This window comes from Meles meles, chromosome 17, assembly GCF_922984935.1.
Source record: "Meles meles chromosome 17, mMelMel3.1 paternal haplotype, whole genome shotgun sequence".
NCBI classification, from domain to species: domain Eukaryota; kingdom Metazoa; phylum Chordata; class Mammalia; order Carnivora; family Mustelidae; genus Meles; species Meles meles.
The window spans coordinates 69,182,252-69,204,181 of NC_060082.1; the positions used below are offsets into that span (position 1 = coordinate 69,182,252).

Sequence of the window (21,930 nt, forward strand, 5' to 3'; positions counted from 1 at the left end):
GCCCCGCGCGCGCGCCCGCCCTCCCGCTCCCTCCCTCAGGTGCGCAGAGAAAGAAAGTGTTTGGGAAGAAAAGGGCGGCCGCGGAGGCGGAGGAACCACTCGGGCCGCAGCAGGTTGCAAGGCTCACGGAGGGGCCCGCCTCCGCCACCGCCCCGGACGCCGATTGGTCCCCCCGGAGGGGGCGTGGTCGCGGTCGCCGCCGTGGGCGGGGCCGGGAGCGCGAGGCTCCGCGCCGATGGGATCCTCCGCCGCCCCGGACGCCGATTGGTCCCCCCGGAGGGGGCGTGATCGCGGTCGCCGCCGTGGGCGGGGCCGGGAGCGAGAGGCTCCGCACCGCCCCGGACGCCGATTGGTCCCTCGGAGGGGCGTGACCAGCCCGCGCCGCCGTGGGCGGGGCCGGGAGGGCGCGACTGACGCTCGACCCCGGTGGGTCGCGACGCTGCGCAGTCGCTCCCGGGTCACGAGCATGACGGGCCGATCCGGCGGGTCCGCGCGCGCTCTGGTCGCCGCGCTGCTGGCGCCGGCGCTGGTGGCGCTGCTGGTGGCGCCGGCGCGGGGCCGGGGCGGCCGGGGTCACGGCGACTGGGACGCCGCCGCGCCGCTGCCGCCGCTGCCGCCCCGCGAGGACGCGGCGCGCGTGGCCCGCTTCGTGACGCACGTGTCCGACTGGGGCGCGCTGGCCACGGTGTCGGCGCAGCCCGCGGTGCGCGGACGGGCCTTCGCGGACGTGCTGTCGCTCAGCGACGGGCCCCCGGGCGCGGGCCGCGGCGCGCCCTACTTCTACCTGAGCCCGCTGCAGCTGTCGGCCGGCGACCTGCGGGTGAGCGCGGCGGGGCGGGGGCTTCTCCGCTCGGTCTCTCGGGGCGGGGAGTTGGGCTTCCGCGGCCCGAAGCCGAGACGCCCCGCGGGTGCCGGCCGGAGCCTCTGGGGCCCCCGTGCCGCGGCCGTCCGGCAAGGAGCGGGCTGGGGCGAGGTCCGGGGGCTCGTCTCCGCCCGGCGCGCGCCAGGGCCGGGCTCGCCGCCCCCCGGGGTCCCGCCGCCCCGCTCCGCCGCTCGAGGGCGAGCGCCGTGCGGAGTCCGGGACGGGCTGCGGGTGAAGAACCCGCGGCTCAGGCCGAGTGACTCGGGGCGCCGCGCCGGGCCCGCCGCTCCCCGATTCGGGTCGCGGAAGGGCGGCGGTGACCGGGACGTGCCCCCAGACCGGTTTCTCTGGCGCGCACGCGGCTCGTTGCGTTTTCATGGGGAGTCACAGCGGCTCCCCCGCACCCCTGGCCGCGCGTCCACGTCCTCGTTCACGCGCCTGGAGTCAAGGGCGCGTCGAAGCACCTGCTTCTCCTGAGATGGTGTCGGTCGGGCCGGCCGAGTCCGGGTCGCCCCAGCCCCGCCTCCCTCCCCCTGGACACGGTCGCCGTCTCCGCACTGTCACCAGCCCAGGCGGTCCTGCACGCGAGCTGGTCCGGACAGACCGAGCACCTTCTCCCCGTGAGACAGCGCTTGGTGCCGCGTCCGTTTCGTTAGGAGCCGTGGTTGCCTCTCACTGCGGGTGTAACTGGACTTCGGCACCGTCCGAGGTTCCGACGGCCGCGGGCCGCCGGACTGTGCTTGTGCGGGAGCGGCGGCGGAGGGCCTGGTGTCGCTACCAACATTCGGAAATGCAGACTCCAGATTAGCTCCCTGCAAGGCCCGTGCCCCTGGGGACCTGAAGCAAAATCAGAAACCGCTGCTCTTTGTAAGACACACACCTCCGTCCATCCCGTCCTTATTCCCAGCCGCCCCCAACTCGGGCATTTGCCCAAAGCAGGCTCATTCCACACCAGCGATGCTCAGCCTGGGCTGGAAGCACACTCACCCGGGAGGACTTTAAAAAATAAGTGCCTGGGTATTGTATTAAAAACATGTTTTATTGGAAAAAAAAACCAAAACAACCAACTCCCCAATTCCTCCCTGATCCTTCTAATGAGGAGGGGGATTGAGAACTACTGCTGTCCACGATTATTTTTAAACTCTCACTGATACAGTCACCTGCTTTGTAGGAAGGAGGACAACTAAGACTCAGGTGCAGGGAGTCACCTGTGCCCTGCCACTAATGGCTGCCAGGTAGAACTCCAGCCCAGGTCTTTGACATGTCTAGAGAGATGGTGTAGGGAACCTCTCTGGGATTTCAGGTTTCCAGGATGGCAGTGAAACGGTGTGGCCACATCGGAATTAGTCTGACTTGGTCCCATCAGTTCAGAGTCAGGTTGATTTATACCTTCTTCTCCTCCTCCTCCGGACCTCTGTCTTCTCCCTGTCACCCTACCCACCAGATTTATAGGAACAGAATATCACATAGCATTTCCCTCTGCCCAGAGACCTTTAATATCTGGCTGTCTAGAGCTGTGTAAGATTCACTTGGGATGTTTGCTCAAAGTACAAATACCAGGCCTGGGAATGGAGCCCGGAAATCAGCATTTTCACAAGTTCCCCATGCAGGTGGTTCTTGGAAGGCACAGACAGATGCCAGCCTGCAGAGCACAGTCCTGGCTCCTTAGCTTGGACTTGAGCCCCCCTCACTCCCCCACCCCCTGCCACCTCTCCTACATCTTCCCACCCCCCCCCAAAACCTCTTTTTCAAGCAGTTTGGGTTTCTCATTACTCACAACCACGTGCCACATTTCCCCAGTTCTGTTTTTGAAATTCCCATTACCGTTAATACATCATCCCACTTCTGTCCTGATTTTGAGTATCTTATAAGGCTCTCCATAGAGTCCGTATTACTCCAGGCTGTGTTGACATCTTAAACCCCAAATACACTTAACTGTACCATTCACTTGATAGTTAGTTATATATTGTCTTCTGATTTCTTCTGTGTCATTTTGCATTATTTAAGTTCTGTTTATGTCTGACTTTTCAGTTGATTATAAAGTCACAGAGAAATGAGAGACCTTTTTTTAGTCTCCTATGGCTTCTTGCCTAATAGTGCACAGACAGTAAATGTTTGGCTAAATGATTTCAAGGAGCTCTCCTGAAACTTGTTTTGATAGGTCACCATGAGATGGCAGAATTTTCCACACAAGCTGCTTGGAGTTTAAAGTACTAAATGCAACATTCGAATTTTGCTGTGATTTGTCAACAGTGCCTTTCCTGAAGCTGATTTCTGAAAAAGAAGGAAGAATTTTGCTTGCCTCACTTTTTGAGTCTAAGCATTCTTCTCTTATTGCTAAAGCAGGAATGGACAACTTCTCCAATTTTGAAATCACACAATTTCTGCTAGCCTAAGATAACCAGAAAACATGATTCAGCAACTTTCTTGGTTAAATTGTGCAATTCGTTGAACAACTGTGTATTTTTATGCCCTAGTTTCATACTAGAGTCTAACCCTTTAGATTTTTCGATGAAGGTCTAGACCAGCCTTGTATCTGGGTGACACCATAATTGTCATTTCCCTGGTGAATGTGAAACATTAAGAGTTTAAGAAAAAAGAGTGGCTTGGTTAATTTTTAATACAGGACCCTAGCCCCTGCATTTTGGGCAGAAGGGTCAAGATCAGTCTCTACACAACTAGTCATTTTCTCATTGTTTCCTTGAAGAACGCTCAGCTCTAGGGACAATGTGCATGTGACTTGTGAGGTTGACTCCAGACACAAAACCTCACATGCGAGGATCTTTATTTTCTCTATACAGGAAAATCCACATGCTACGCTGACCATGTCTTTGGCACAGACGAACTTCTGCAGGAAGCAGGGATTTGATCCCCAAAGTCCCCTCTGTGTTCACATAATACTGTCAGGAACCGTTACCAAGGTGAGTAGTTAACAAGAACAGAAATGGGTTTTAGACAGGCACCATCTATTAACAATAAAAGAAGAGATATCTTTTTTTAATTTAAGATTTTATTTATTTGAGAGAGCAAGAGAGCACAAGCAGGGGGAGTGGCAGAAGGAGAAGGAGAAGCAGGCTCCCCACTGAGCAAGGAGCCCGATGTGGGGCTCCATCCCAGAACCCTGAGATTATGGCCTGAGCCGAAGGCAGATCCTTAACCCACTGAGCCACCCAGGCGCCCCAAGAAAGAATTTAAGAACAAAATGAAAATGATTTGTGCTTGAGATACAAAGTGAGAATATGTTCTAATGTGTGTGTTGATGAAAACTAAAGGTTTAAATTGGTTGATTTCTTATAGATATTCAATAAGATATTTATGCAGAAAACGAACAAGTTTTTTTTTAAAAGATTTTGTCTATTTATTTATTTTTAAATTTTATTTATTTGACAGAGAGAAATCACAACTAGGCAGAGAGGCAGGCAGAGAGAGAGAAGGAAGCAGGCTCCTCGCGGAGCAGAGAGCCCGATGCGGGGCTCGATCCCAGGACCCTGAGATCATGACCTGAGCCGAAGGCAGAGGCTTTAACCCACTGAGCCACCCAGGTGCCCCTTTATCAATTTATTTGGCAGACAGAGATCACAAGTAGGTAGAGAGGCAGGCAGAGAGAGAGCAGGAAGCAGGCTCCCCGCGGAGCAGAGAGCCCGATGCGGGGCTCGATCCCAGGACCCTGAGATCATGACCTGAGCCGAAGGCAGAGGCTTTAACCCACCTTTAAGCCACCCAGGCGCCCCCGAATGAGTTTTTGAAGCTGAACAGATGTAACAGCTGCTCAGCAACTCTGTAAGGAACACCCGTTCAGCCAGAGCCCTCTGCCGCTGGCCATGTGGTACACTGCCTGGTATTTCCCATGGGGCTCCTTGTCTCTGCTAACAGTGGCTTAGGGCAGGGAGCGGACGGTGTAAGCTGAAACACCAGATGTGAACTTCGTGCTGTGAATGCGGCAAGGCAGAGGGCCAGGTGTCCCGGCACCGAGCGACTTCCCTGCCGGCAGATATGCTTCTTGACCTTGTCCAGACAAATCTGATCCGCGGTCTGGAAGTTCCATGTGGGTGCCTCTGTGCAGCTGCATTTCACGAGTAGGAGAGAGGCGGGAACGGGGCAGGGAGGGGACAGCCGATGCTCTCGATTTCGACTCGCCTCCCGAGACCTTCGTCTGTGGGTTTGCCTCTCCATGTTGAACACGGGCTTGTTACGGGGTCCGTGGGCTGACGTGACACGGCGTGAGCACCCCAACATTTTATGCTACGCCCTGTGCCAGTTACTCTGGCAGCTTGGAGGGACTGCCAAGCAGTGGAAGGCGGTCCTCGTGGTGATTCCCCACCTCAGGAGATCTGTACCACCACATCGGAGCTCCCGGATGTTTCTGTTTTTCTGCATGCTTCCTGCAGTTTTCTCCTGATTTCTTGAGCTGGTAACTAAAGAAACTCGTCAGGATTCTAGAATCACGCCCCCTTAGCAGGCCAGAACACAGAGTGTGGTTGCCACGAGTCATTCATGTCATGTATAAAACCCTTTAGGTGAACCAGACGGAAATGGGCTTTGCCAAGCATTCCCTGTTTGTCCGACACCCCGAGATGAAAACCTGGCCGTCCAGCCATAATTGGTTCTTTGCCAAGTTGAACATAACCAACATCTGGGTCCTGGACTACTTCGGTGGAGCAAAAATAGTGACCCCTGAAGAATATTACAATGTCACTTTCCGTGAGTGTGTGCCCGTCTCTCCTCTTTCGAGTACCGCAGCTCTGATTGGCAGCCCTCAGTCTTTTAAAGCGGGGGGAGGGGGGTTTCACTGTTGTGTAGACCACGAACCGACCCTTTTAACACCCTGGTAAAACCTATGACACCCCCTCAGAATAACAGATTTAGGTGTATAAAACACATCGGCAGTACAGCGGAGGTTGACTCTATTGAAATACGTTTATAAAAACATTTTTTAAATGTGTGGTGTTGTAATATGTTGACTTTTTAATGAACACATTAAGATTTAATAGTGAGCCTGTAACATTACTGTACTTTCTGCGTAGTGAGGACTGAGTATTTTATGGCCTTCGCCACTACCTAACGTGAGGTGAGAGTAGCTGCTTTCTTCATTTCTGTGGCTGACTGTCACAGATACGCATCTGCTGGGCTTTGCTGTCCACATTCATCATGGAAGGAAATGATACATTTCAATTAGAGCTTAATGGAAATGAAAACATCTCTTTTCCATCTAAGTTCACAACCCCGGAGCTCTGTCTACAGGCTTGAATGCCAGGTTGAAACCTCGTTTTGAGGCGATGCTTTGGGGCCCTGACTGACCTGTGATGGCCTTTTCCCATGAGAATCAGACTTGGGTGCTCCTGGACTGTGAATGGTCCACATCTGAGTGCGCACGTGGCCCCTTTCCTGTCAGCCTCGGTGCTGTGAGTGCTGGGGGTGCCGTGTGGGGTACCCACCAGGACGTGGACACTTGGGGCTAGAGGAGGTCAACCCCTGAGGGGTCCCGGGAGAGAATGAAGAAGAAAATAGCCTGAAGATGGGAAAAGGACAGGAAAGAAGGGTGTGATTAGATCCTTTGAAATTAGATCAGGGCTCCAATGAGGGAATACCGAATACAGTTTTTTCCCGGTGACAAGGTGGGTGGCCTAGCTGCCCTCCTCCAGGCCCAGCAGCTGCTCCGTAGACTGTAGCTCACTTGGGGGCTTATGTTCCCAGCGTTTCTTTTCTTTTTTTTTTTTTTTTAAAGATTTTATTTATTTATTTGACAGACAGAAATCACAAGTAGGCAGAGAGGCAGGCAGAGAGAAAGAGGGAAGCAGGCTCCCTACTGAGCAGAGAGCCCGATGCGGGGCTCGATCCCAGGACCCTAGATCATGACCGGAGCCGAAGGCAGCGGCTTAATCCACTGAGCCACCCAGGCGCCCCTCCCAGCGTTTCTTCATTCCACATAGTTCCACATTGAACTGTTGACTTCCCATCGCCCTTGTCAGTTTCTTCACCAGCAAAGCTCAGATTTATTTCTTTACTTCTTTTATTCATTCATTAATTCATTCCCAAACAGGGTCTAGGACAGTACATGGCTCAGAGCAGGTGGCTCCTCAGGCTGATAATTTGATGATTTGAATTCTCAGCTTCTCTGGGTGAATGAGGAACCCAGCACTCACCGCATTTACTTTGATTCCGGGCACGCAGGAGGCGAGGCACAGGCTAGCGATTCTCTCCTGGCCTGACAAAGCCACCTTACTTTATAGGAAGCCCTTGAAACATGATGACCTGGCAGTGAATTATCCAGGAGATGGCCAGTAAGACGACAGGCCCACGACACAAGGTTAATGTTTGCTTTGACAAGATGTGGCGATCTCTGAAAGACATTATTTGTGTATAAGTAACATGCCCAAGGGCAGTGCTGGCTTTAATAAGAAAATAAAAATGTGCTTGTCTGTAAGTCTCCATGTTGAGTGAGTGAGTGGCATAGATAAATTTGAGGTTCGCATTTTCTTACGCAGACTAGGGAGCCTTTTGTGCAGCTCAGAGATAAGAGGGAGCGTTTCTCCGTCCTTCTGAGAGGAGAACCAAAGTCTAGAGCAGGATGTCTCCTTGTCTGAGGCAGGACAGAATCCTAGGGAGAGGCAGCCATGAAGCTGACCTTTCAGAGTTCCGCTGACTAGGGTCCGTTTCAGACAGGTGGGTGCCGCTCAGCATTGCTGCATCCCAGAGGCTCTAGCAGAGGGTGCGGGTGCCGCGCTCACCGGGGAGGGAGCTGGCTAACATCCAGTCTCCCGGGCCAGACCCCAGACCTATAGATAGCAGAACCCAGGCAATTCTTCCGTATTCTGGGGTGGCTCAAATTCACTCAAAATCTTAAAACTTCTGGATCAGGAGTTGCTTGAACCATTCCCTAGAATGATGACCTGGTAAGATCCGTCAACTCAGTTGAACGAAGTAAGTCTTCTTCCTCTCTCTCCCCCTCTCCAGGTGAAGCAGAACGCGGCGTCTGAACAACACCCGGGAGGCGGCTGTGGATGGCTTATGCACACCTGAAGGCCTCATGTTTCTCTCTAGAACATTTCCCAGTGGGATTTGTTGGCCTCGCTTGCTTGCTTTTTTAAAAATAGAGGTGCGCTATTCCTGGATTTCTTGGAAGATGTGGTTGCTAGAATTTTTTTTTTGCAAAATTTGAAGCCATTTTCTTAGAGGGATATCTTTGATTATGATCAGGGAAGTTTTATTCCGTCCGTTCCAAATAGTTTTCCAGCAGTGCTCCTTGAAGAGAAGCCAGTGCTGGACTTAGATGGCACTGGAAGGTATTGGAACACCTTGTCCTTACTTCCTGGAAGTCACAGTGCTGGGGAGTGGGCCTCAGTCCGCCATGGCTGTGCCCAGGCTGCCTGAGCCCAGCGGTGGGGCTGGCCTGTGTGACTGTGCACGTGTGTAATTGTGCCAAACCCTCCTCCTTGTGGTCCATTTGTGCCTGACAGTCTTGGGGAGTTGTTGATCCAACATGGGGCAAAACCATTTCTTACAAATTCCTTTTTTTTTCTTTCACTTTTCAAATTAAAGTGATAATTCCCTGGAACAGAAGAAGTTCATAAACCTTTCCTGAATTTGATTTCCCCATTAAAGTGGACAGTGTATAATCTGTGTCGTCCACTCAAAATACACACCCACATATATGTACACTTTATTTTATTTTTCTCCCCCAAATGGGCTTGCAAAAGAAGAAAGGATGTGGGGAATTTTGTGTATCATTTTCCGGTGCTCTGTTTAAGTACAGTTTACCAGACATAGACCAGCTTACGCCAGTGCCCAAACCCAATGCCCCGGGCTGCACTTTGTAGCTTTTTAAATAATGCCCTCTCAGCAGGGGGCCGCAGTGCTCAGAATCTTTAAATGGCTTCTGTGCTCTTCCTGCCTAAGTCAGGTCAGGAGGGAGAAGATAACGTTAAAGAGAAACAGTCACATTTCTTCAGGAAAGAAGAAACTGGTTTTATTGTCTACACACATGATTTCAGAAGATGAGGGAAGATCCTTCATCAAGAGGGGTGTCAGGAGCCAAGCTGCCGGACGCTTACGTGGCTAAGAAAGCAAGAGGAATACGCATTGTTACTACAAAATGAACTTACCCAAAATCTAGCAAACAGCTTCTGTTTAAGAAAAATGATTTATGGGGCGCCTGGGTGGCTCAGCGGGTTAAAGCCTCTGCCTTCGGCTCAGGTCATGATCCCAGGGTCCTGGGATCGAGCCCCGCATCGGTCTCTCTGCTTGGCTGGGAGCCTGCTTCCTCCTCTCTCTCTCTCTCTCTGCCTGCCTCTCTGCCTACTTGTAATCTCTATCTGTCAAAAAAATAAATCTAAAAAAAAAAAAAAAAAGAAAAATGATTTATATTGAACTTGCTAAAATGGGCTTTTCACTCAAAATAATTAAAAGCATTATTTTCGTGAATGTGTTGGGTCTGTTTTCTTCCACATGGATGTTCATATTTATTATGCTTTCACTGTCTGGGGTCGAAACCCTTTTGCATTTTTATTTTAGCAGAGCGGTTACGTGATCAGCCGTTGGCTGCCTTCCTGTGGGGCTTTGGGCACCGAGGGAACTTGGGATAGAATCAGATTGAGGGTGTGTATCTGCTTTTCTCCCTTCACTCACTGACTGTGATTTCTCCCTTCCCCACTTGGTGCCGTACGAAAACCTCTGTGTTCGGTAAGACCCAGTGGTCACCGGAAAGCCAACCACTGTTCCACTGAGAGCATGTCTGTCATGCTCCGACTGACCACCAGAGAGGCCCTAGACCCCTCTGTGGAGATGCTGGGTTCTTGTCCTTGGAGCCTCTCAAGTCCCCAGGAATGACACCATGGGTCAGGTTAGGGGAGAACAGCCTTGATGAGGCCACACGGGGTAAAAGTAGCCCGGTGGGGGTAAGAGGAGAAGCAGGGGCCTGGTCCGCTACTGCCGCTGCTAAGCGTCCATGGAGTTACCACTTCCTCCATGTCCTTTCCTTCAGAGCCCCTTGTGCCCACCTGCAGCAACAGAGGGTCGGAGCCCTTGCCTTTACCAGAGGGGACGAGTGTCTCAAATGAAGACTGGATTTGGCAGAGAACGAGGTAGGCCCTGAGCAAGAAAAGAGAATTTAAGATAGGTAATGGCTAAGGAGCCTGAGACTACCGAGCCCAGACGGCTGTGCTCGGCGCAGTTCTGTTGGCTTGGGTGTGTGGTTAGCAGGTCAAGTCTGCTTGTCTTTACCAGGCCATGGCCAATAATTAGTGTTTTTGTTCTTCTAGTTCAGGTTCAGATTCCCTGGAGACATGGAGTGGGGTGGGGAAAACTCCTTTAGGAAATGAGGCATGGTTCAATGAAATCAGTGCATTAATAACCTGACTGGAGGGGGTTAATATCATGGCTCCCTTCTTAGTGATATTCAGACTGAAGGTCACAAAGTAATTGAAGAGTCGAGCCTGCTTTTCGATCATGGAGCATGTTACCAGTTTTAGTAATGAAAAAAAAAATAGCATTCTACTGTTGTGCTAAGCTGGTAGGTCAGTATTTTTTAGGAGAATCCCAAACTGTCACTTCAGACAAACGCTCTAAAATTTTCATCTGAAAAGACCATTATAGCTTAAGTCCTTTTTGGGATCAAAGGAGGTATAAATCAGTAAAACTTAATCTTTTTCTTAGTTTTTTCCCTTGGTATTTATTGTAAGATATATATCTGTATGGACAACTTTTTAAGTTTGAAAATTCATAATTTCACCAGTCAGCGTGGCTGCTAATACTTTGATGTGTTGGCTTCCAATTTTTGCATCCATGAATTTTTTTCTGTGAAATCAATATTGTGCTGTGTATGGATCGTGAATCACACTTCTTTCACTCAACCACAGGCTCATTATGTTCCCAGAAGCCGCTCCTGAGGTTGGCGTACACTAACTGCAGAATATCCCATCAGGTCCGTCTCCTCCGGCTGCCAGCTAATGGTCCGTGTTAGCGCTCCCGTTGCTAGTGACCGGAACGCTCGTCAGAGCAGTGTAAGAAAGAGGAGTTCATTGATCTGAAAATACTCCTTCAGCACTGTCTTCATCTCCTGGCTTCTCTTCCCACTGCGCTGGTCTTAACTGCAGCCAGTTTCATCTTAGGGCGCAGAGGGTACACCTTCCCTGGCGAGAGAGCCATTCCCGCTAATCTCCGTGTCGGGGTGGGCTGCCCTCACTGGCCGAGCCGGGCCATGAGTCCTTCCCTGCAGGCGGGTTCAGCTCAGCGCCGGTGGTCAGAACCACAAGGGCTGGGAGAATTTCAAAGCTTCTGAAAGAGAAGGAGAAGTCGGGCTGACTAAAGGGTTGCCGGGCAGACAAGAGCTAAGTGCCATTTTCACTTTCTCCAATTTTGTGCATGTGAGTGACTTCCAGTTCCTCCTTGCTCTAAGGGAAAGATCTTATGCATAAAGTATATTCCGCATCTCTGTTATGTCCTTAGATGGCTGAGGCAGAAGCCTGAAGTGCTTGTTCCAGATTGCTCGGAAGAGTTTATGTCAGTGAGGCCTGCACGTGGCCTACCGTAATGCATGCCCAGGGCACTGAATTTAACAGGTAAAAATAGAGTTGTTTTATTTTAATTGACAGTTCTTAGGTTACTGGTAACATTGGACATTTGAAAACTCAAATGCTAGCTGCCTTTCTTTCCTTTGCTTCAAATATCAGTTGGCAACCAATAGGTTGAGTTTTCTCAAAAATAAAAGTTACCATCATCATAAGACATACTGTTACAAAATAAGTTCATACACAGTTTTTCCTCATCCTTGCAACAAGCCCCAGAGGTAGATGGGACACACATTATTGTCCTTCTTTCAGGCTGGGAATTGGAGTCCCCAGATGGTTAGCATGGGGGTGTTCCCACGGTCACATTGTCAGGCCAGGTCCTTTAATCTAGCTCTAAGAATCCAGGGACCTCTCAGCTGCTGGCTCACAGGGGTCCTTTTGATGAAGTCTTTGAACGTAAGTGAGGTTTGGTGGGATGAGTTCTGGAGCTGACCACCAAGAAAGAATTCTTGAGGCATCTTTGGTGTGAAATGGTGGTTTATTAAAGCCCGGGGTCAGGACCTGTGGGCAGGAGGATCTGCTGCCCCAGGGCTGTGAGGAGTGGTCCCTTAAATGCTTGCAGGTTGGGAGGGGGTCGGGGATGGCGTAAGTCTCTAAGGAATTTTGGAAGCAAGGTTTCCAGGCCCTTGAGGGGCTAGCTAATGTTGGGAAAAAGGTGATTCATTACTAGTAATAAAACCTTTGTCATGAGACCCTTTAGATGTGTATCAGTGGGCCATATGTTTGGGAATGATTGTCAACATTATCTTGGAGGGTTTAGAGAAGTTTCCAAAGGAATTGTTAAAGGAGACTTACAGGATCCTGGTTGGGGGGTAAGGGGGTCATCAGGCTAGGATTGCCCTTTGCCCTTAGCAAAGTGTTAAGGTAAAGGCAGTTGAGTCCCTGGAGGAATGTCACTCTGCCTGTGTCAAGGGCTTGTCAGTGGGTAAGGACATTCAATAATTTTTCCTCTGCCTCTGTTTCCCACATCACATTGAAGAAATGTCTTGCCACTTGTATTTAAAGTTGTGTGGTATAGGAATGGCACAGGTCAGGGGCGCCTGGGTGGTACCATTGGTTAAGCATCGGACTCTTGGTTTCAGCTCAGGCTGTGATCTCAGAGTCGTGACACTGACCCGTATTGGGCTCTGTGCTCGGCACAGAACCTGCTCGAGACTCTTCTTCTCCCTTTACCCCTCCCCCAATCCTGCATGCTCTCTCTGTCTCTCTCTCAAATAAATAAATAAATAAATCTCAAAAAAAAAAAAGAAAGAAAGAAAAGAAAGAAGAAATGGCGAAGGTCACCTGTAAGCACAGTCCAGGTCTCACAGCTAGCAGCCTGACCTCTCCTGGGGCAGGCAGTGTGGTGCACAGGAAGGCTGTGAACCCTGCAACCGGAGGTCTAGTGCACCCGATTCCCACTCAAGCACTTAACCAAGTGGCCTGAGGTGAGTGCTCTGCTCAAGGTCCCTTTTGTAAGTCAGGGCGACACCTAGGCTTGGTGGTGACCCTTGGCATCAGTTCATCTCCGTCCTGGTGTGGGATAGCCTGAGGCCAGCGCACAGAGGATCTGGAGCCATTTTCTTGGTGATAACACCGCAAGAAGGTCACACCTGTTGTGCGTCAGTCACTGGTCTCCACTGGCCACTGGAGGAGACCCTCCCTCACCCTGTGCTGGGTGTGTGCCATGTCCACACCTGGGAGAGGGGCGAAGCTCTGGGGTCCTGTGGTGGAACCTAGTAAGAGATCAGGCCCAGCGGGCTTGGAGCCAGAAGAGCCCAGAGATCTCAGTTTGACGTGTCCATGGTTACAGGTCCCTGTGGTGCCCAGGAAAGGCTGTCCAGAGCAGGAAAATCCTGTTCATGCTGGGGCCAGACCTGGTGCCCTGCTGGAGTTCCGGGCCCTTGTTTGTCTATTTTAACAACCTTACCTTTCTCCTAAGTTGGTGACTGTCCATGAGCTGTAAAGGTCTACTGTGGGGACCCTTCTGTCCCTGCCCAGCAGTCCCCAGAAGTGGGCTTCCATCAGACTTATTCCTTGAACAGGAGGACACGGGCCTGGACTGGGTGGGGGTGGGGAGTCTGGGCAGGGCAGGACTGGGCTGAGAGGGGACTTCCAAGTTACCAGCTGCCTCCATGCCATGCAACCTCATGGGGTCCGTCCCCCTTACAGATGCTCAAAATGCAGTCTGCGTGGAGTCAGAGCCACTCCAGTGCTGTAAGAAGGGGTAGAGCCTTGCAAACCGACAGTGAACTGTGACGATCTAATTGGTTTGTTGGATGATGGACGACTCAGGGAGCATCTCATCCAGAAAGAGGGGAGCTCCCAGGAGCTATACGAAATGGGAAGCTTCTACGGCTGAAGGGGGCAGAGACAAGGAAAGAGTGGATTACATCATCTTTCTTTGGGAGAAGAAAAGGGGTCATGTGGCAGATTTCCTCATTGGTAGTGATCAGAAGATTCCAGACTGACTGGTTGAGACTACATTCCTGGAGAAGGCTGAAACTGTAATTAGGTTAGGTATTAAGCCTTGGTCTGGTGATGTGGTTTTAGCATTAATGACTCCATTTTGGGCCTGTGGTTTCTTTTAACACCCTCCTATGGAAGCCTGGACACAAGGCAGTCACCGGCTGCTGCTTTAGTCAAAATGGTGCAGGGGGTAGACACAGGCAGGGGTAAAAGGCAGGGGGGGTGGGGCACGGGAGAGGCAGGAACAATTATCCGTAAATATAATTTCAAGCTAGAAGACAGCAGGTGGGGGCCATCTGGTTTACCCTTCCATCTTTCCTTTTTTTTAAAGACAACAAGAAGAAAGTGCTTAATTGTTTTTAATGCTTCGATTATAAACACAAATAAAGACCATCCCCCTTCTCTAACAAGTGCTTCTTCAGCCTCGCGTACGTCCTGGGCCTCGTGAGACTGGGCAGTCCTGGAGAGCTGCTTTTCTGACGGAGGAACCCACAGCCTCGCATCTACTTTTCATGGTGTTTTTCAGTCTCAAGTAAGAAAAACTCCCCTGGCAGTTCCGCCCCTTTGTCTAACAGCACAGGACACCAAGCCCTAGAGAGGCCCAGTGGTCTGGTCAAGATGACACAGCAAGTTAAGGACAGAGTGGGACCAGCTCCTCAGTTTGCCTCCCACAGAGGCAGCACCTGGTGGCCCCACACTGGGAGGAAGACGGTGTAGTAGAGCAGTGGAGAGGAGAAGCCGCGGCGGCGGTGAGGGGTTCGTGAAGAACATCCACTGCCAGCCCATAATGAGGACTGGGCTCGCAGATGTCCTGGTGTCTCATGGGTTGAAGCTTGCCCATTGCAGACGATGATTTTGTATTTCCTCAGATGTCCAGGAATATACTTGATAGGTGTTTTGGGGCTAAACTCCTCACCTCCACCAACCCAGGAACTGGAACCATGTCTATGTAATGCACGTGAGCAGAGGCACTGAGTCCCCACCTGGTGCTCAAGAACTTTGAAGGTCAGAATGAGGTCAGAAGCACAGGGGGCCCTGCTCTGGGGTCGTGGGCCTCCATCCTCCCGGAGGGCATGTCCACACCACTCCCTGCCATCCACAGCCTCCGCCTCGCCCCTCTGGGCTCCTGTCATTCCCAGAAGGACCTTGCACACAGCATCTGTCCCCAAACATTTAACAACCCCCAGGAGTCCTTTCCTCAGGCAACAATGGGCATGGTCACCACTCCTGAATGATGTAAAAGGGAACAAATTCTTCCCAACAGTCTCTATTCTGGGCACATAACATATCATTTTATTCATTGCTCCAACCATCCACCGTTGGCCAGCCAGCTGGTCAGTGGATGGGCTGGACTGTGAACCTGGGGCTGGCAATTCCACAGCTCATGTCGTTCCACCTCTGGGGACCAGCACCCAGGAAACCTGAGTTATAGTCCTGATTCGACCATTTACTGGCTTTGTGACCTTGAGCAAATGACCTCACTTATCTGAGTCTCAGTTTCCTTACCTATAAAATGGAAACTATATACCAGTATTGAGTACCCTACTGAATTATCATGAAGATTAAGTATGACATATATGTGAAAGTAACCCATGAAGCAGGCATTCCCACTAAAGCAGAAAAAGTTCTGTTTGCAGTGGAAACTCTTTGACTGTCAACAGCAATATCCAAATTCATCTCCTCCTGTGACGGCTTCTCTTCAATTTCACCCGTATTCCAGATTGTTTCTGCTATCCCTTGCCACCGTTGAAGATCTTTTATATCCTTGTGTGGTCTTCTCATCATTTCTTTCTTTCCTGTGTGTTTGGACAGGAGGCATGCTTTTCCTCCCTCAAGCCTTACTAAAGAAACAAAACTTGTGACTTAATTTTCTTCAGGACGAATAATTTGGGGAGTTGGGAAAGGGCCCAGTAGGTAAAACTCTTACAGAGAAGACCCAAGCCAAATGGCAGATTTGCAAGTGCATCCTCAGGGGTCATACATTTTCAGCATCTGTGGTATTCAAGGCCATTCCAGCAGCAAGGTGTGGAATCAAAGTCCGATAGCTTAAGAAAAGTTAATTGGTTATGAAATGGGAAAGCCTGTGGGCAGGCCTGTAGATACGGCATGATCCCGGGTGTCAATGGATGCAGTGAGTGTTCTGTGTTTAATACAGCTTTTGTTTTGTTCTCCTCTGGGTTGGCTTCATTCCCAGGCAAGTGTCCTCCATCTGATAAGAAAAATACCAGGCATACCTAATCCTCACAGAGGAAGAAAGAAGGAACATCTTTTCTCATAGCTCTTCTTTGGGAGACAGGATCATGAGATGGTCTCCAGAATTTCCACATTTTGTTGTATATGCCCTATATAATCATCTTGATTACAGGAAGAATCTGTGAATATGATGGGATATCACTCCGGTGATAATGTTATGTTATTGTGGGTGGGTCTGACCTCATCAGGCAAACCCTTAAAAAACCCTTTAAAAGTTTTCTCAAGCTGGTTGCAGAAGTCAGAGATTGGCTCTGGTTCTCCTGGGAAGAAGGCAAACATCCATGTTGTGAACTGTCTGTGGGAGGATCTGAGAAGAGTCTTGGCCAAAGTTAGTAAGAAAATTAAGATCTCATTTTTAAGATCTATATTTGTAAGGGAATACATTTTACCAACAAGCAGTGAACTTAGAGCAGGTTCCTGAGCCTCAGATGAGAACAGCCACCCCAGCTAAACGATCTTGATTTCAGCCTCATAGGAACCTGAGCAGAGTCTGGTTGTGCTGTGCCTGGATTTCTGACTGACAGTACCATGAAATGATACATTTGTGCCGTCTTCAGCCACCAAGTTTGTGACAGTCCGTTGTGCCTCAGCTGGCGCCCCCCCCCCCACCAGTTGGTACAGCTTAGGGCTGAGCTCTCGGCCGCTGCAGTTTCTCCTGGGGGGGAAAGTGAGAGCGCGTGAGTAAGCACTCAGCTTCCGCAGTTGGGCCGGCTGCTGCCACAGAGGCCCCCTTCTCTCTCTTCCACTTAGAGCCTGAGCTACACCCTGGGGCAGGAAGAAACTGGGAAGGTGGCAGGTCGGACACTCGGAGGGCATTAAAGCGATCTGGATCCCACTAACGGCACTGTGGACTCCGTCAAGAAGCCAGCCTAGCAGCTGCTGGGGCTACTTTGCCTCTAGATCCCCCAACAGGCCTGAAGACACCCCCGTGCCGTGCCTGCCTCCCCGCATGCCTGGCTCCCTGATTGCGTGCCTGATGGCAGCAGTGAGGGCACGTGTTGGCAGATGTCCAGTGAGCGTGCGCAGAAAGCCAGCCTGAGTCTGTGGACCAGAGACAGACGTGGCATTGCAGCTTGTCCCCACTGTGCTGATAAGTGCTGAAATGCCATGTAAGGCGCTGGAAGGAGTGGCAGTGAAGGATCCCGACGCTGGAAGTGGCGGTGAAATGAAGTGTGAGACATATCTTGAAAGAACTTTTGGGACTTCATCAAGATCAAAAGCTTCTGCACAGCAAAGGAAACAGTCAACAAAACAAAGAGGCAACCCACGGAATGGGAGAAGATATTTGCAAATGACAGTACAGACAAAAGGTTGATATCCAGGGTCTATAAAGAACTCCTCAAACTCAACACACACAAAACAGATAATCATGTCAAAAAATGGGCAGAAGATATGAACAGACACTTCTCCAATGAAGACATACAAATGGCTATCAGACACATGAAAAAATGTTCATCATCACTAGCCATCAGGGAGATTCAAATTAAAACCACATTGAGATATCTCCTGACACCAGTTAGAATGGCCAAAATTAGCAAGACAGGAAACAACGGGTGTTGGAGAGGATGTGGAGAAAGGGGAACTTCTTACACTGTTGGTGGGAATGCAAGTTGGTGCAGCCACTTTGGAAAACAGAAAACAAGAAATTAAGAATAGAGCTTCCCTATGACCCTGCAATTGCACTGCTGGGTATTTACCCCAAAGATACAGATGTAGTGAAAAGAAGAGCCATCTGTACCCCCATGTTTATTGCAGCAATGGCCACGGTCGCCAAACTGTGGAGAGAACCAAGATGCCCTTCAACAGACGAATGGATAAGGAAGATGTGGTCCATATACACAATGGAGTATTATGCCTCCCTCAGAAAGGATGAACACCCAAATTTTGTAGCAACATGGATGGGACTGGAAGAGATTATGCTGAGCGAAATAAGTCAAGCAGAGAGAGTCAATTATCATATGGTCTCACTTACTTGTGGAGCATAACAAAGAACACGGAGGACATGGGGAGATGGAGAGGAGAGGGAGTTGAGGGAAACTGGAAGGGGAGATGAACCATGAGAGACTATGGACTCTGAAAAACAACCAGAGGGTTATGAAGGGGCGGCAGGGTGGTGAGGGGGGGTGGGAGGCTGGGGAACCAGGTGGGGGGTAATGGGGAGGGCACGTACTGCATGGAGCACTGGGTGTGGTGCAAAAACAATGAACACTGTTACGCTGAAAATAAATAAATAAAAAAAAGAAATGCAGTGTGAGACTCTTGGAGAAGTGGCAGTGCCGTTGGCCACCACTGGGGGCAGCGACGAGCTGCAGTAGGAGACGCGGGAGGTGTGGCTTTGCTGACGGTCACCACTGGATGGCGTGGTGAGCTGTGATGGGAGTGTCACTTTAAGGCGAGGTAATGCCGCTGGCCACCACTTGGGATTAGGGTTAGGGTTAGGGTTAGGGTTTAGGGTTTAGGGTTTAGGGTCAGGGTCAGGGTCAGGGTCAGGGTCAGGTTCAGGGTCAGGGCCAGGGTCAGGGTTAGGGCTAGGGTTAGGGTCAGGGTCAGGTTCAGGGTTAGGGTCAGGGTCAGGGTCAGGGTCAGGGTTAGAGAGATAGGGTAGGGTGAGATTATATATATTATATATATATAATATATATGATTATATATATTTCTATTTATTTGATGACAAAAGTAGGGTTTATTCCAAGAATGCAAGTTGAGTTCAAATAAAAATCAATTAGTATAATTTATTGTATCAAAGAAGTGAAACTACATGATCATCTCAATAGATGCAGAACAACCATTTCACAAAATTAAGTTTCTATTCATGATTTTAAAAATTCTGCATAGCGTAGTAACTAAGGAAGCCCCTTCAATCTGACCAAGGATATTTGTGAAAGACCTTCAGCGAATGACACACTTAACAAAGACTTTTCCTCTAAGATCAAAAACAAAGGAAGGAGGGCTATTGTCATCCTTCCTGTTTAACATCTTACTTTAGGTCCTAGCCATTGTAATAAGTTAAGAAAAAGAAATAGGAAGCATGCCAGTTGGAAAGGAAGAAATAAAGCCGTCTGTATTTACAACTGGAATGATTATCTATGGAGAAAATTTGAAAGGCTCTAAGAAAAGGTGAGTAAAATGGAGGTATCTATAAAACAAGGAATGCCAAGGATGGCTGGGAGCCACCAACATCTGGGAACAGGCAAGGAAGAATTCTTCACTAGAGCATATGGAGGAGGCATCCTCATGCTGACACCTTGATTTTGAGCTTCTGGCCTCCAGAACTGAGATAACAAATTTCTATTGTTTTAAGCCATTAAAAGAAGTTACTGAAACAATACACAAGTTTAGCAAGGCCACAGGATACAAGGTCAATGTGCAAGAAGCAAATGTGTTTCTACATATTAGCAATTAACAATTGAAATGGGAAAAATTTCCATTAAAATCGCACCAAAACCATGAAATACTTCTGTGTTGCTGGATAACTCTACAAAGTATATATGTGAGATTTGTACGCTGTCAATGTCAAAGCACTGGCTGAAAGAATCGAAGACCTAACCGAGTCAAGCACTGCATCGTCTTCCTGCACGGGAAGACTCCGTGTTGCCATGATGTCAGCTCTTCCCACACCGATCAATAAAATAAATGTTAACCCAACCAAAATCCCAACAAGTTTTTACGTAGAAATGTACAAATGAATTCTAAAATGTTTGTAGGAAAGCAAAAGAACTTGAGAAACAATTTTGAAAAAAGTACAAAGCTGGAAAACTTACTCCACATGAATCAGAAGCTACCTATAAAGCAAGTCAATGGCAGAGACATGGGTCGGTGGAACACAAAGGACACTCACACTTACACAGCCAGTGGGTTTTTGATGAAATTGTAAAGGCAATTAATGGAGAAAGGATAATTTTTTCAACAAATGGTACTGGAAAAATTTAGACAGCTATATCCGCCCAAAGGGGAAAAATCTTGACCTTTACTATCTTAGTGTGCTTGGGCTGCCAATAACAAAATACCATAAGTGAGTGCTTTAACACAGAAATTTATTCCTCACAGTCTAGAGGCTGAAAGTCTGAATCAAGGTGTCGGGAAGGTAGGGTTCATCCCCAGGCCTGTTCTCTGGGTTTGTAGGGTGGTCACCTCCTCACCATGTGCTCACATGGTCTTTCCTTGAGTGGGTACAGAGAGTGAACGAATTTTCTGGTGTCCCTTCCCAGAAGGACACTAACTCTGTAGGTCAGGCCCTGCCCCCCCCACCCCCCGACCTCATTTCACCTAATTACCTCCTTCTCAGCCTTATACAGTCCCAGCGAGAGTTCGGGTTTCAACAGGTGAGTGGGGGTAGTGCACAATGCAGCCCATGGCACATACCTGTCATCTCCTACCAAAATTAACTTGAAAATGATCATAGACATAATGTAGAATGTGAAATTATAAAACCTATAGAAGGAAACACAGGAGAGAACTTTTGGCAATTTTGAGTTTGGGAAAGATTTTTTTTTAATATTTTATTTATTTATTTGACAGACAGAGATCACAAGTAGGCAGAGAGGCAGGCAGAGAGAGAGGAGGAAGCAGGCTCCCCGCTGAGCAGAGAGCCCGACGTGGGACTCGATCCCAGGACCCCGGGATCATGACCTGAGCTGAAGGCAGAGGCTTAACCCACTGAGACACCCAGGCGCCCCTGAGAAAGATTTTTTAAGAGAAAAAGCACGAGCCATCAAAGAAAAATCGATAAATTGAACTTCACCAATGTAAAAAACTTTTGCTTTACATTTAAGAAAATGAAAAGACAGCTAAAGCAATGGTGAAAATACTTTTGAAACATATATCTGATACAGGGTCAGTTTCCAGAATAGGTGAAGGTCTCCCACAACTCAGTAATAAGAAAATAGACAAACTGATAAAAATGGGCAAAGGGTTTGAACAGACATGTCACCGAGATGTATATATGGCAGGCAAGTAAACAGCTACAGAGACGCTCAATATCGTTAGTCGTTAGAGAAATCCAAAATAAAGCCACAATAAGGTAACACTACATGGTTATTAATATGGTTAAAATACTTTTTTAAAAGGACAATATTAAGTCCTGGTGAGAATGCATAATATGGAATTCTTGTCACCCTAGTTTGGTAGTTCCTTACAGTTTGGCCCAGCCATCCCACTCCTAAGTGGGAAGAAAAGAAACGTCTTTACAGAAACATAGATGCAGAGGTTCACAGCTTTATTTCATAATCCCCTCCAAATGTAAGCAACAGGTGGTGAATGGATAAGCAAATTGTGGTCTGTCCATACAGTAAGATAGTCCTCAGCTATCAAAAGAAGCACACCAGGGGCGCCTGGGTGGCTCAGTGGGTTAAGCCGCTGCCTTCAGCTCAGGTCATGATCTCAGGGTCCTGAGATCGAGTCCCACATCGGGCTCTCTGCTCAGCGGAGAGCCTGCTTCCCTTCCTCTCTCTCTGCCTGCCTCTCTTGTGATTTCTCTCTGTCAAATAAAAAAAAAAAAAAAAAAAAAAGAAACACACTAAGGACACGTTCGCCAACACAGATGAGTCTCAAATGCACTGGGCTGAGTGGGGAATCCCCCCAAACCAAGACACCCTGCGATGTTATTCCTGTGGCATTCTGGAGAAGGCTGCATAAACCGGGACAGAAAACACACAGGGAGGGGAGGGGAGGAGAAGGCTAAGGGTCAATTACAAAGGGAGCATGGAGGGGCTTTGGCCGTGGTCCCACGTCTCGATGGTGGGGGTGGATACGTGGCTTCGGGGGTTTATCGCAGTTCACAGAAGGGGACGACTGAAAAGGATG

The 21,930-nt window shown here is 49.4% G+C and overlaps 1 protein-coding gene across 1 annotated transcript; it reads left to right on the forward strand.

Annotated features, from left to right (window-relative positions):
• The first annotated feature begins 437 nt into the window (after window positions 1–437).
• On the forward strand, window positions 438–8,955 carry CREG1 (cellular repressor of E1A stimulated genes 1). Its single transcript, XM_045983449.1, has 4 exons — window positions 438–820; window positions 3,664–3,783; window positions 5,380–5,563; window positions 7,817–8,955. Exons 1-4 carry the CDS (start codon window positions 467–469, stop codon window positions 7,837–7,839), a joined length of 681 nt encoding a protein of 226 aa, XP_045839405.1. The 5' UTR covers window positions 438–466; the 3' UTR covers window positions 7,840–8,955.
• Window positions 8,956–21,930: the final 12,975 nt, after the last annotated feature.